The sequence below is a fragment of the Halichoeres trimaculatus genome, unplaced genomic scaffold (genome assembly GCF_033239565.1).
Source record: "Halichoeres trimaculatus isolate MK-OKI-2021-1 unplaced genomic scaffold, fHalTri1.1 fHalTri1_scaffold_7, whole genome shotgun sequence".
Taxonomy (NCBI): Eukaryota; Metazoa; Chordata; class Actinopteri; order Labriformes; family Labridae; genus Halichoeres; species Halichoeres trimaculatus.
Window position 1 is genome coordinate 10,004,856 of NW_027437185.1, and position 15,638 is coordinate 10,020,493.

General features: G+C 40.9%; 1 protein-coding gene across 6 annotated transcripts in view; it reads left to right on the forward strand.

Moving 5' to 3' along the window:
* The first annotated feature begins 477 nt into the window (after window positions 1–477).
* il1rapl2 (interleukin 1 receptor accessory protein-like 2) overlaps window positions 478–15,638 on the forward strand; it is a 528,542-nt gene continuing 513,381 nt past the window's right edge. For 5 of the 6 annotated variants that reach the window (XM_074674421.1, XM_074674420.1, XM_074674424.1 and 2 more), the window contains exons 1-2: window positions 478–571; window positions 1,057–1,195. In XM_074674421.1, the coding sequence (XP_074530522.1) occupies window positions 1,151–1,195 (45 nt within the window). In that variant the 5' untranslated portion in view covers window positions 478–571; window positions 1,057–1,150. Of the gene's footprint in view, window positions 572–1,056; window positions 1,196–7,081; window positions 8,779–15,638 lie in introns of those variants that run through there. The other variant, XM_074674423.1, reaches the window with a different exon arrangement.

Consider the following 15,638-nt stretch of genomic DNA (forward strand, 5'->3'; position numbering starts at 1 on the left):
GATAAATAAATGAATCCACACACCCACCCCTACACGTGCCAGTGTTTTTTTTCTCCCTTTTTGTCTTCTTTAATATAAATAAATACAGTAACATTGCACACCTTGGTGCAGGGTCATGCATTTTTCTTTCTGGATATCAACTGAAAATTCAACCAATCTTGATGGTGATGATTAGGATCTCTAAGTCTGTTAGTATCTAGTATTTTTTTTTTTGTCTTTTTCCATCTGTCTCATGCCCTGTATGCTGGTGTTTCTTTAATGTGTATTCATCCACATTTCCTAAGTCTTGAGTGTTTCCTGTTTTAAGTTATAGCTCCTGCTCCCTGTGTGTCTGGTTTAGTTATACTTCCTGTCATTGTCTGTTTCTCTCCTCTTTGATTGCAGCTCATTAGTTTCACCTGTGGCTCTCCGTCACACCTGTTACTCGTTACCTTGAGTGTGTCATCTCTGTGCCTCCTCCTGCTTTTGTCAGCTCATTGAATGTGTGTCCTCTGAAGGCTGGTTAGCTAAACTCTTGTGTCCATGTTCACCAGGATTTCTTTGGAGTTGTTTTTTGAATTTGTGGATATAGGTAAGTTTTTGTTTGATCTCTTGATTATTAATTATTACACCCTTTATTTTGTCTGCACTTAGGTCATCCTCCCTTATTGCCTCACTTGTGACTTTACCACATTTTTGATTCAGAAAAAAAAAAAAATCAAGTTTGTTAACAATCATGATCTGACTTAATCCTGTAGAGAAAGAATCACAACAGGATGCAAATAGAGTAGAATAAAAATGTTCCTAATGTGTGTAACTTTGTTAACCAAGGACATGAAGCCCTTGAAGACACCAAAACAATTTATGTGCTGTAGCTTTCTGCAACAATACTATCAAGACATGTTACCCGTGCAACTGTGGAGCAGGGTGTTGTAATGCAGCTCCAAACAATCCATGACCTGAAACACTGGATGCAATTACAACCATGCAAGACACTGTAATATCTCACTTTGGACACGTGTGTGTTGTCCAGAAAAACCTGTGAGCTTTGTGACCAACCCAGTTATTTCTCCCCAGATCTCACAGGGGTGTAAGCTGGAGGCTCAGCCCAACCTGACTGGTTGCTATAACGACCAACAACAGGAGTACTGTCAGACAGGTGTGACTCAACATGTGGTGGAGGATTCACTTGGTCACAGTCGTCACCCGGCCACCGGTGAGTGAATTGATTAAAAAATACTACTGCTAAGCTTTCATCTCTGTAAATGGATTGTCTTCTTATTGAACAGAAAATGCTCTGTTTGAAACGTTTGGGCTGAATGGGACACATTCAGTTTAAAACTAATGAGCCATACTGTGAAGCAGTTGTGCTATTTAAACAAAATTCAGACGTGATAAGATTGAGTAAAACAATATTAGAAAAAAAATCAGACCAGCAGCATCAAGGTGCTCGACATAGCTTCACAAACATGTTTCCTATCAACCTCAGCCTGAAGTGGAGATTAGGTTCATAAATGAGAAATATGATGATGGTTTGAAATGTTCCTCAACATCAGGACTCTTTCTTGTGGTTGTGCTGTTGTTGTGTAAGACACATAATCCTGTTGTGTTCTGAGGAGGAGGCACCAAAACACTGAGACCAGTGTTGTAGCTGCCATTGTCCTGGTTCACATGCTTTGACTATGTCCCTGTTGTTGATTTCTTGTTTGGGTAACAGGCTTGTAGGTGAACCAGTTTTCAAAAGTGTCTGACTTTGTTTGATTTCATCTGGGAGCTCTGTTTTCATGGTTATCTGTAAATCTAGCGGGTGGTGGTTGAAAAAGATGTGATGTGTTTGTAGTAGAGTTATGGTTGTTCATCAGACAGTTACTTTGATAGTTATAAGCTGATGGTTGGCTTGATCCATGTTAGGCCCAAAACACACCCGGGAGTAATCAGGAAACTCAATCTTTTTTGATCCTGCGCCCTTCTTAGCTCTCAGGTTGTGAGCCACACACTCAAAAAAAGGAACTTTGGTGTTTGTTCAATCAGCATAAATAAAACATGTAGCTTCTACTAGATTATTTCATGTTCAGTGGTTAAACATGATTAAATCATGTTGTTTCAGCATGATGTGCAAAATTGTTAAAACAACAAAATCACTTAATGTTAACTCAACCTAATTGGTTTAGGTAGGAATCCCATCTGCAACACCTCTCCAGAGCAGGAGGTGGCAGTAATGTGCAATAGGCCCTATTCACCAGAGAGCAGAGCCAGAGGATAACACTGTAAAAAGTCTGTCAATCAGTTGAAGTGATGTAATTTTTTAATCAATCCAACTCAATATTTAAGTTAAGGTTTCCAATGTATTTTTGTGGATCATATCAACATGAAATTCTGCGTTGATACAACTAATAATAGAAGTAGTTGGACCAACTTAAATTATTTAACATGGGTTTAGTTGTGATCTCTTAAGAAATTTGAGTAAAATCTACTATGTGTATTTGAGTTACAACAACAAATGTTATTAATTTGAAATAACTTAAAGATAACATGTACATTAAGATTAAATAAATTATCTAGATCTAGATAAAGATATTGCGTGCAACTGCTAAAATTAATAAAATTGGGTGAATTCAACAAAACATTTTTTTCAGTGCATGACACATAAAATGTGTTTTGATGCTTTTATCCCCTTTGCTGTTCATCTTAGTGTCTTGACTTGTTTTCAGCTACAGAGTGAATGTTTAAACCAGGGAGCCTATGATTTATTTTATGACTTCAAGCTGGTTTAAGTCATTGAATGTGCCAAAAGTCTCCACACCAGCAAGAATGCAGTCTTTTGGTGTTTGATAATCAATCATTTAAAAAACAAACAATAATAGTAGATTTTTTTTTAAAAACATATTGATACATTTTATGTGACTTCGGACAAAATTGCAATTATTTAGAGTAAGAAGTCTGGTAGATTCCATTATGGTTTTTTTTATTTTTATTGTTTTATTTATTTATTTTTTTTTATTTTAATTATATCTGGTTGTGGAATAAGCTGACATCAATCCGGCTCTCCCCTTAATCTAAAAAAGCAAACAAGACCATGCAAAATGTGTTTATTTTTTGTTTCCGTTTCAAATGCTAATTTTGGTTAATACAGCTTTTACATTGTTTATAGAATGAAGTAGAACAAAATACTCACCCAGAAGGCTTTCCTGATCCAAGCAGTGCTTCGGGAGATATTTAGATCAGAAATTGGGCAGCGGACATCCGTATAATGGGATCCTTTAGGGCATAGACAGCGCCGCTCCTAAAACTGCATTAATCATCCAAAAACTTGTGTTTTTCACCAATATTCCATCATGGTCCGCTCCGGGTTAGTCCTCTTTTGTAGTCTGTGTCACTCCAGACAGCTCTGTGTGGCTGTACTGACCTCTGAACTGACAAAGACTTTGTTTACGATTGCCCCTTAAAGAAAGGATGAAGTGGAGTCAGCTCTGCAGAGGGTACTGCGCATGCGAGGAGGGGCAAATGTAAACAAAGTCTTGTCAGTTCAGAGGTCATTACAGCCACACAGCGCTGTCTGAAGTGACGCAGACTGCAGTAGAGGACTAACCCCGGAGCAGACCATGATGGAATATTGGTGAAAAACACGAGTTTTTGGACGATTAATGCAGTTTTAGGAGTGGCGCTGTCTATGCCCTGATGGATCCCATTATACGGACGTCCGCTGCACGATTTTGGATCTAAATATCTCCCGAAGCACTGCTTGAATCAGGAAAACCTTCTGGGTGAGTATTTTGTTCTACTTCATTCTATAAACAATATAAAAGCTGTATAAACCGAACTTATACTTTAAGTGTTAAAGGTTGTCAATGTTACACATCTGACTTTATCAGGCTGAGATGTGTGTGGAAAAACAACAAACAAAATAAAAAACACACAAAAACATCACAATCATCAACAGCAATAAAAAAGAAAGAAAGAAAGAAAGAAAGAAAGAAAGACAGAAAGAAAGAAAGAAAAACATGACTTTTAAGGCACAGGACAAATTCAGCACAGAAAAGAGCTACTGTTTTGTCCACAGGGGGCACTGCTATCAGCACAAACTAAACAATCCTCACAGGGCCTCTCTGCCTTTCATCACAGTGTAGCTGCAGTGACTGGTCTTTATGGGACAAGGTCCAGCACCTTTTTTAACCAGACTGATGAGTGGCTCATTGACGGTCTGTTGCTTACAGTCTGGGAACAGTGTGACACCAGGATGAGAAACGAGGAAGCGAGGAATGAAGCGTTTCCTGACATCTTATAAACAGCTGTTAAAAATCATTCTGTTTAGTGAGGGAAAGTAATCACCTGTCCACTCCAGCAGCCTCCTCCTCACGTGACTCATCATGCAAGAAAAAAAAACAAAAACAGCTTTACTAAGAAACAATAGCAATGAATAGTATGACCTTGTGTCAATTTTAATCCCATTTCAATTTGCATTTCTTTATAATTATAATTGTTGAATCAACCCTCTCCAGCCCAGGACTTTGTTAGCTTTGGCAAAATGAAGCCTCAGAAACTGGCCTCCATTGTGCATCCTTAATTACATTCGAGCCATTCCAGCTCATTGTGACTTACTCCATGGTATACTGGACCCAGGCACTAATGACTACTCATTAAACTCCTTCCTAGAGCTACAACTGTACTGTTTGCAAGACTGCTCAATGCACATTTTTAACGAGCTGTGGATGTATTGATACATATGTATGCCAAATTGTCGTTGTGGGCAGTGTTGTGGTTTATGAATGCTCCCTTTTTTCCACATATGTCAGATTGAATCTGTGTGTGGTGCATCAGAGTCAGAGATCTTTAATAAGACGTTCACTTATCTCTTCAACAAGTCACATTTTTGTAACATGAGCAGAACTTGGGCAGATGGGTGTCAAAATCACCAAAATTTGCATTTTGTTATTACCGAGCTTTCCTACTAATTGCCCAGCAGTCATTGTGATTGGTCAAAACCATACACAGCTGTTATTATGCTGAATAGAAGAGCGATACCAAGGACAACCAAATCACGCTTTATTACCAACCTTTCCCCAGAAACCATTAAGTAATCTTTTAATCAATGCCATCTTATCCGTCTTAAGATGGCAGGTTAATGTATAGTGAGCAGGTGAGTATGTGACTTCTTATAATCTTCTGCTCAAACATTTTTGTCCTTGCATAACATCTAGTTTAGTGTGATGAGTTAATGAAAGGAAAGAGTCCATCTCAGACCTTGTTCCCACAGGTGAAACCTGTCCTGTGAAATTCTCAGTCAGACATCCTCATGTCTCTGTGGAAACCAAGTTTGTGATGTGGGTGTCTGTACCAACTTGCTCAGCTCGCTGCAGCTGTGATCTAACCCAGGATGAACTGAGAATTGGTGGTGAGCATTCTGATTCACTGAATCTAGGTTTTATCCAGCCTTTTAATAAATACTTTTATCAGCACACTCTTCAACAAAGATTATACAGGGAAAAGCAGTTTTTAATGTCACTGTATGGACAGTCCTTTTCTGACAGTCCACAATGTATTGATGTGACATAAATTATCATTATTATTATTAGTTCCATCCTTGTTACAAACTCCACAGGACTGTATCTATCAACACTACTCTTAAAAAGTTAGTGATATTTGGCAAAAATCTCAGAATACACCTTTAACTTCTACAGGTGAATTTAATTTGACCTTCTCTAAACCTGTGTATGCACATGTCCAACTGATCAATGTTTTAGTCATAGACTATAAAACAATCATAGTGGTATATATCAGTGTTTCCCAATCCTTGTCCTGGAGTACCCCTGCCCTGCATGTTTTTTATGCTCCCGACTCCAACACACCTGATTCAAATGATCAGCTCGTCATCAAGCCTGATAACGAGCCATTCATTTGAATCAGGTGTGCTGGAGTGGGGTAACATCTAAAACATGCAGGGCAGGGATACTCCAGGACCAGGACTGGGAAACACTGGTATACATAACGCTGCTGTTGCTGCTTTTGTTCCAGTTACTTGTGAGAGATGGAGAAATTAACATTAAATACATCCACTTGAATAGCTTACTTTCATGATATGATACCACTGTAGCAAAAACTGTATTACAGTTTCAATAAATTTCCCTGAAGAGCTGAACATCCCTAATGTTTTTGGGAGTTATCCACCTCATGTCTGTCTCTTCATTTTATGAATTATTTTTTTAATCTTTTTTGATTAACATTAGATGGGCTGTGTTTTCTTTTTTATAAACATACCCCCCCCCCCCCCCCCCCTTCAATTACTTTCTTGAAATCCCCCTTACCCCCTCCACCAAAAAGATAATTTCTCTTCATAGCCAAAAGGGGGCATCAAAGGGATGTTTCCTTTTTAAATTAAATCAAAAAGAAACATGATGAAGTCACACCTTGGAAAGTTCCTCTGAAGAGCTGACACAACTCTGGTTCTGAAAGGTGTATTAGAAATAAAAAGATAAACAAAGACAAAGTTATTTTAACGTGTATTATTATTATTATTATTATTATTATTATTATTATTATTAAATCATCTTGTAAGCTATATATACTAGTTTTAAGTCAGTTTACAAAAAAAAAAAAAAAAGATGAAACATGTATGAACACACTGAAGCACAAAACGCTACTCAGTAAAATTACACAGAAAGTTTAGAAGAAACAGAAAAGAATGATCATATTACCCCAAACGTAACCGAGACACCCACTTTTCTTTTTTATGTGTGTGTGTTTCTGCTAGTTTGGCTTTTCGTGAGTGAGTGAGCGTGCGCGCGCGCGCGTGTCTCGTGGTGCTGAAAGAACAGCGCCCGTCACGTGGGGGTGAGAGCGCAGTTCAACCGCCTGTCCCATTCACTTGTATTTTATCCAAGACAGGAAACTGTCTGTATTTATAGGAATATTTACACGAGTGGGTTTGAATGGCTTCAAGCCCGCAGGCAGACTATATCTGTATCTATATCTGCAAATGATCATTTTTTACTCATACCCCTCTCTCTCTCTGTCTCTCTCTTCTCCCTTGCTCTCTCTCTCTCTTTCTCTCTCTCTCTCTGTCCTCGCGCTCTCTCCTCGCGCTCCATCGTCTCGCGCAGGCTTCTCTGCGCTCTCTTGTGGACTCTCTTAAGGCACTTTGGATAAAAGCCTTCGCGAGAAATGGCAGATTTCCTGTCTCTTATCTGTCTCTCCCTGGGCAGGTGTTGAAGTATCTGAGGGAAACGAGTGAGTCTGTTATTTCTAGGAGGAAAAAATCATCTGATCATTTACTCCTTTTCTCTCCAGTTATTTCAGCTATCGAGGCAAAACTCGGGGATTCCTTCTCCTCTGTGCAGAGTTGTTGTTTTTGCGCTGTAGCGCAGCGCGAGCAGATCCAGCTCATCCTCTGCTCTTCTTCTTCTTGCTCCCTCTCGGATTGGAAGGGGGAACCCGAAAGAGGCAGCTCGAGGTTTTCTCTCCTTTCATTATCTCTCACTCACTCCCAGGGCTGCGGGAAGGATTTCTGAAAGTAATTTCTGGTGGACTGTTTTGTGATCTTGGCAGAATAAGTGCGGCTTGGTACTACATCCAGTCAAGAGGAAGAGGAAAAAGAAGTCAGAGCTGTGAGGAACTCTTTTGTCAAGAGAGAAAAGTGGAGAGGAGGGAGCTGAGGAGAGAAATGGAGAACACGGCTGGTCTCCCAAAATGGCTTTTTGGGTGGATTAAAATATAAAGAGCAAAAGAGAGAAAATACTCTGATTTTTAGATCTTACATTTTGACATGACTGACATCGACCTGGATGTGGACTAATTGCTTAAATCGATCAACCGACTGATCGACTGTTGGACGTTATCAGCCGGCAAACTTGGACTTGTGGCTGAAGGAGGAAAGCAGATTTTGCACTGCAGCTTTGAGGGCATCTCTGTGGTGATAAACTGGTGTTCAATAAATCAAAGACATCGCCTGTAAAATGTGACTCTTGATAGATTATCTCATCATTTCGGTCGACTTTCCTCACGTTTTCTTCTATCTTTAAAAGAAGGAAGTATTTCGCAGTGAAACGTGTGATACATCCTCACAGATTTCGAAATCTCTCTAAAAACATCCTAAAATTAAAAACTTGAATATGCTGTAGTCACTCTGGATACCATGGCTACACTGAAGCCACTGCACGTCTTTCAGAGGGGGCTCTAAGTGTCACAACATAAAATAAGAATGACAAACTCCCACTCACCCACTCATTAATCATAATTAGATTATAGCAGGGATTGTTACAGTGCACGTGCTTTCGGGATTCCAGTTTGGAGATTGGAAGTTATTTTTGGCTGCGCAAAGTAGAGCTACTCTTCCACACCGCTGCCCGGACACAGGCACAGACGCACTGAGCACGGAGGTCTACCTGCTCGTTTCTGTCTTACATCCCGTCCCGAAAGAAAGGAGCGGGACGGATAGAGGGCGGGGGAGAGAAAACAAGGAGAGAGGAGAGGAGAGGATGCGTAACTGCGGTGAACTGGAGCAGATTAAGTCCTCCAACACCTCGGAGCAGGAGGAGAGAAGACGACAGTGATTTCATTGTTTTGCGGAAAGTGTGGTCGTGTGACAGACTGTACTTGTGTGGCTAACAGAGGGACAAGAAACGATCTCCATCAGCCCTCCACCCGGCAGTTCAAAGAGCTGTCGAGGACTGGCCGCACCGGGCGGAGGAGAGCTGTAAGGAAAGATCCAGAAGTGGGATTATTTCAGCACATTTGAATATTTCGTCCGATCGAGACTCTGTGATCAAGCCGCTGGATTCAGGATCAGTGTCTCTGAACACCCAGGTAGGCAGATTCTACCGTCCGGTGAAGTGCGCACATGTGCGGCGAGTTTACTTCACGGGCTGTTCTGTGCGCGAGGAGGTGAAAGGAAGAGTTATCAGCTGTACCGTGTGTGTGCGCGCGCGCTTGGTCCGTGGGTGTATGTGAGAGGTGAGAGACCGAGTGGCAGAGGGAGCGTTTTTACGCACGAGTGAAAACGAGAGAAAGAGGCAGAGGAGAAGAGGGCGGGAGGGAGAGATCGCGTGTGTGAAGTCTGACGGTGTGTGCGTTCATGAATTAACCAGGAGTCCGGGTAAACACAGGGATTCTGAAGTCACCAGGAAAGAAATGAAGTCAGTAACGCGTTGATTTGACTATTTTTATGTCTCTGAACTCACCATAAGGCCATCAAACCTTCCATTATTCATTCATCAAACCGCAGGAGTGTGTGGATAAAGTAACACAAGTGCGCTAAAAGCCGGGCATCGTGAGTGAAAGACAGTCTCTCAGGGGGAGGCAGGAGCATTCAGCCGGAGATGTAGCGCAGGATAAACACACACAAAGTCAGCAAAAAAAAGATGCAGCAAACATGTTTTGGACAAGCTTACATTTGTTTCTGTTTGCTCAGGATGATTCCCTCCTCCACTTTCCACCTTTACACAGCGACTGATCACTAATTACAAATCTGGGTGGGCTCTGATCCTGTCTGCATACAGGGGCAAGACTGGAGGACTGACACAGACTTGGAGAAACAGGCTGTTTCTAATGTCAAGAAGTAGATCTTTAGTGATGTTTTGTGTGTCTAAAAGTGTTGTTACCTCTGTGGTCATACTTTAGGTGCAGGGTATCTTTAAACAGAGGCTGCTGTGGGCCCCAGATCTTTGGGCATATCTGTGTGAGAGTCAGCCTTGATTTCCAAAAAAACTTCACGATGTCTTTAAAAAATGTGTAAAAACCTTGTTTTTTACAAAAGAAAGAAAATATGGATATTTGCTGCATGAATTTAGATCAGCAGGGTGGGTTAAAGCACCTCTGGGTGAACGAGTGCTGTTTTTTTTCGGTTCCACTGTATAATTTGCCCATTTGTTCAAGTCTTCCCAAACACAGACGCTGTTTGTCTGAGTGCTTTACAGCCCAGCAGGTGCATTCTCTTCCTTCCTCCTGCCCTCTTTCTCACTCACTCCCCCTCTTTTTTTCTTATCCTTCTCCTCTGTGAGGGTTTTTGAAGAAAGGAGGATTGTACATGTTCACGAGACCAGCGACAAAAAAGAAAAAAAATATATTGTGTTTGCAGAGTAATGGTGGATGTTGCTGTGTAGTTTGGACAATGCAACAGCAAGGCAATCTCTGTCTTTCTCAAACACACACACACACACACACACACACACACACACACACACACACACACACACACACACACACACACACACACACACACACACACATGCGATGGAGTGTGGGCGGGGGAGTAGCGTGGGTTTAATTATCTTGGCTGTTTTGCAACAAGGTGTGCATCAATCGTCTGACCAATCCCCCATAACAGGCTGCAGGTATATATGTGTGTGTGTGTGTGTGTGTGTGTGTGTGTGCCCACTGATTTATAGTGGTGCAGCTTGTGTTGTGCAGAATTGACCAGTAGGTAGATGGACTGGCAGCAGACTGCCTCTGTTCACTGACCCACACCGGCCATCTATTACCAGGGTGAGGAAAGGAGGGCAGCGTCTGAAAGAGACCAGTGCTCTAAGACAGAGTCTGATCCTTCACTTCTTTAAAAAGCTCTGCAACCTGAACATCAAAACACTGTGTTACAAGTAGTTTTGTATTCACAATCACCCGCCAAAACTACAGGAAGATTATCCCATCATTTATTCTGAGGGGGTGTTCATTCAGTTTCTGTGTGCAGCTGGCCCCCTGTATTCTGAGTTATTACTCACGGCGAGAGAAGACGATGACAGAATAAGAAAAATATATGTGAGAACTAAAGTGATGAGAGAAGAGTGGGAGGAGAGATGGGTGGATGGACGGATCACAGAGGGAATAAAACAGGAAGGAAAGAAGAGCAGTAGGATGAAGGAGTGGCGTGGCGTGGAGGGAGTTACCGCTGTTCCCTCTTTTGTAATTGCTCTGTGCTAAAGCTCATTTATTTTGTCACCTGTGCTCCTGTGATTTACCGAAATCGTGCAAACCCGCTGAAATGAGGTGAATCTTATTTCGAAAGCTGGGGCAGCTTTCATGAGAAAACCCATCCAGTGGAACTGTTGTGACGCTGTGTAACTAATATCAACTGCTTCTTCTGTGAGGAACATTTCTTGTCCGAGCTTTGAGCTGCTGTCCTCTGATAGCAGAGGGGTTATTAAAAACACAGAGATTAAACTCAACATATAGGACAGCAGAGCAACAAGGCCGCAAGAAAAAGTTTGAAAAAAAGCAAGGCAGAGGAAGGGAAATCTTGGAGGCAGAGTGGAATAAGAAGAAGAGATATAGTGAATTAAGAGGGGACGGCAGATTTAGAGACATGACGACAGGAGAGAAGAGAGATCCATAAATTGCTGCGGGGATGACAGGGCGCAGAGAGGAGCTGGAAATATACGAGATGGGGAGACTGGCTGAAAGGACAGCAGGATGAACGAGAAAAAGAGGGCCAGAGATATAGGGGGAAGATGCTGTTCAACAGCTATGGGCTGTATTACTGTGGATTTGAAATATTGTACCTTCAATCTGTCTGCAGCGATTATTGTTAATACACCCCGGTAAAGGTCTTCTACTGGAAATGTCGGCGAAAGTGTCAAATGAAAACATGACGAGTAAATACAAACTGTGTCTAAATAGCTGTGTAGGAGCATTACCTTCAAGGCAAAGTATTGCTTACTGCTGTTTTAGCTCTCCTGGGGCTGTGGGAAGCATTACATTCTGGACTTATACAGTTGATAAAGTTTATTCTGCTTTCTGCTTCCTGCCTCAGGCTAAACACAAATTTGTTGGAGCCAAACATCTCACCCAAATGTCTGTGCAGCTTTTCTGGAGTTTTTGCTCGGGTCACATGATCTCTCACAGAAGATTTGCCCTGCAGATTTGTTTGGATGTTATAATTTAGTTTTCTTCCTGCTGTGTCACAACAGCTGGACAAACTCTTTATTGCTGATGGTGATGTGATCAACAGCTGCACAACAATCAGAGAAACTATTTTGACTCATCAATTTAGCCCATCATGACGGCAGATTGCTACATCTAACTATAAAGCCAAGGTTATGTTATTATGTGTGTATTGGTAGGACTTCAATGCAGCTGTCAGCAGAGATGCGCTCCTATGTTGATGCCTCATTCCCGTAATGACTGAATGAAGTGTAAAACATTACGCATGTGGTTGTGAATGAGGAAACCAGCTGCCATCTCTCCATTTCATCAAACCCAGTTGCTCTGTGGATCTCTGCAGCTCTCATCCTACATCTTCTGTTTCCCATGGCGATCTCTGATCAGTGGTACGCCGCCTGCCGTGTGTGATACTATTATGACTTGCATGTTGCAAATTTTCAAAGAGCAGTTTTGATCAAAGTGATGTCATACAATGAAGAGATTCTCACACTTCTGTGAAAATCTTGGATAATTTAATGTCACACACACTGGAAAGATCAAAGTCTTTATTTTCCGTGTGGTATGAAAGAACTTGCTCCCTGGCATTTTGGCAGAAGCAGAAATACATTCAGCCTGGTTAATTGCACATTGAATAGCTCAACAACAGAGAGCACGTTTATTACGTTTGACAACATATGGCAGAGCTTAAGCAGTCGTTTCTGATTTAATTCTGGGCTTTGTTTCTCATAACAGTCATAAATGTCATTATGTGTTTTATAGCAGGCTATAATCCCCTTAGAGCACGTGTGCACAAACACACGTCTACACTCATCGTTTTTATATATTTGTGCTTGATGCCACATGAATATATAAAAAAAACACACTGAATCAAAATTTTATTGATGTTGACTTGTATAAAACATGTGCAAGATGTGTTTGAAAAGGGTTGATAAATTAGACAATGATCACAAAAGGAGGAAATTACCCATCAGTTCTGTTTACTGTTCTTCCTTTAAGGGTCCCAGTGGTCTGGATCTGATCCAAGCTGGTACTGGGTGAGGGGCTCAGATGCATCCTTCTGCTGGGTCGATCACAGGGCTAACATGCAAAGACAAACAACAGCTACTCACACATTCTGAAGATTTATGGTCACATTATAGACATTATGCATGTCTGGACTGTGAGAGGAAAGAGGAGTACATGAGAGAGGACTGTGCAACCCACAGGGGGAATGTGAAAACTCAACCTATCAGGTCTCTGTCAAGCTGAGGAAACAAACTTCTAGCTGTGAGGAAACACTTCTAACCACTGCAGCGTCTTAACTTGAAGAAATTTAGAGAGTGGACCCACTAAAGGTTTTATTTAAACTTAAATAAAAAATAAATAAATAATGAAATCTACCAATGAGTGCAATCAGTCTGGAGTGAAACACACAAAGGAAAGTGTTGAAATTTAACCAAGCACATAGGGAGCAAGAAGCACAAAATAAAACAGGAAACACAATGTAGAACCATAGACTGTTTAAAAAAAAACAGCCTCCATACAGCTAAAGGATGCCCACCTGTCAATCAGCTGATCCCTGCCTGTGGTTGGATAAACTCGTCATCTGTATATCTTCTGAACTGCTGCATTCAAAACTAGAAAATCACTCAGAGAGCGCAGACCTACACCAAGCATATTGTGATTGTCACCAACACTTTAGTCATACTTTAATGTTATACTCCCTTTCAGCAGACTGTCTGCTACAATTTGGTGTTAGTTGCACCTTTGTTACCTGACAGTGTTGAAAGTTATGATGACCCAGTACATATTTCATATTCCAGATCTCAGTATCCAGAATATTGGCAGGATCTGGATCGTACTTTTACATCTGTCAGAAATTATGGTGACCTTTTCTTGTATTGTTTAGCAAAGCAATCCGACCATTTATCGTGGAGTTATGTACACATATGGTGAAAACAGCCCTATCTCACAATGATAAAGAACCCTTTAAAAAAAACCTGGATCCAAACAGTGATCTGGATCACACCAAAAATTGAATCACTTCTTCCTCATCCCATTTTGAACATTTCCTGAAAAATTCATTAAGATCCGTTAGTTACTTATTGAGTTATGTTGTTCACAGACAAACTCTCCCAAAAACACAACCCCCTTGGCGGAGGTAATAATTGTCAGCCATCTACTGCTTGTGTGGAAAAAACAAGACAAGGATCACCAAAAAGACAAAGAACAAATTAAGACACAAAGAAACAGAATATAAATCTGCAAAAGACTGATGAAGACCGCAAACACGCAGTGCAAAAAGAGCAACTCATGGCACTGCACTGTCATGTTTTGAGAATAGTTAAAATACACCTATATCACTACCCATGTTGACTTTATGACTCTGTTTTATCTTTTTTCCCCCAAGCAGAAGCATTATCATTTATTTGCACCTAACATCTTATCTGTAGAGATGTGAAATGAGGATGGTTTGCGATGTAGCTTTGGCATCTGGTATGGATGTCTTTAAAGTACCTTCAGTGTTTGGTTTTACACTTCAGATTCCTGAAGGCCTATAGGATTTTTTTTTCGTTTCATTACAGTAAAGATTACCTTTTGAGCTTTCTAGCCTTTACTTGATTGGACAGCTCAGGAGACTGAGAGAGTGTGAGAGGGAGAGTGGGGGATGACATGCACCATCTCCCTGTGAAGCGATCCAGTGATCAGTGCAACCAGGACAACAGTGTCTGATCATGGAGCACCTGCTTAACCAACTCAGCTGAATTTGCAACCCAAAAATCTGAAACCATTCTGCAAATTAAGAGCTTTTGTTTTATTTTGTTTTCTTTCGTAAGAGACTTGGAGGCTATGACAGCGTGTTGGTATATTTTGTGCTGAGAATGAAAGTGGGTAGGTTGTGTTCAGGTACAGGACCATGTCCTAACCTTAAATATGCACAGCCACATCCAAAGTGTTTTTCTCTGCAGAAACACTCCATTTTCTGATTAGCTTCATGTCAGCACTACAGACACACTGATGAACCAATCAGAGCAAGCTGTAGGTAGTGTCTTGGTTTGTTTATCCCTTCCCTTTTGACTCTACTCTGTAAAAGGAAATATGGCTGCTAATGAAAGTGAAAGTGAGGAACTGGTCCCTTAAAGAAACTCCACCTTGGTTTTATGGAAGTGGTTTAGGTTTTCCCAAAGCAACACACCAGACAACTGTAATTCGCAAAGTTTGGCACCAGATGGTTTGCACCTTGAATAGAAACACAACAAATGAAAGGCAAGGAGACTGGCAGCCACACTGCCGTATGCACAGGCAAAACAAATGACTTTTACATGGGTATTTAATAAAGGTACCCTGTTTGATAAAACAAGTGATCGCTGGAAAGATGTAACTGAAGCAGTAACGTTTTACCTTACAGATGATATGATCCCCTTCCAAACTGTGCTACAGTGTTCAAAGGACTGCTAAAATTAGTTGATCTGCATTGCGAGATAACAGTTGCAAATACTTTTCCAACTCCGCCATTCCCCTACTTGACTAAATGCCGTGACAAGGTGGATTTAAAATTTATATACACTACACTGATATACTGCCTTAAAAACTACCTGTTATGTAGCATGTGTGCACCTATTTTGAAATGTTTTTAAGTTGGTTTTCATTTTAAATTTGGCAAAAGAATGTGACTAAAGGGAACTTGTCAACATTTCTGTTTGATGTTGATTTTACTTGGCAGAAGTTTGCTAAATTGCTTTCCCAAATTGAAAGTGTTCAAATGGTACCCTGTCTTAAATGATATTTGATCCTTTTTTCTGTTTAGGGCT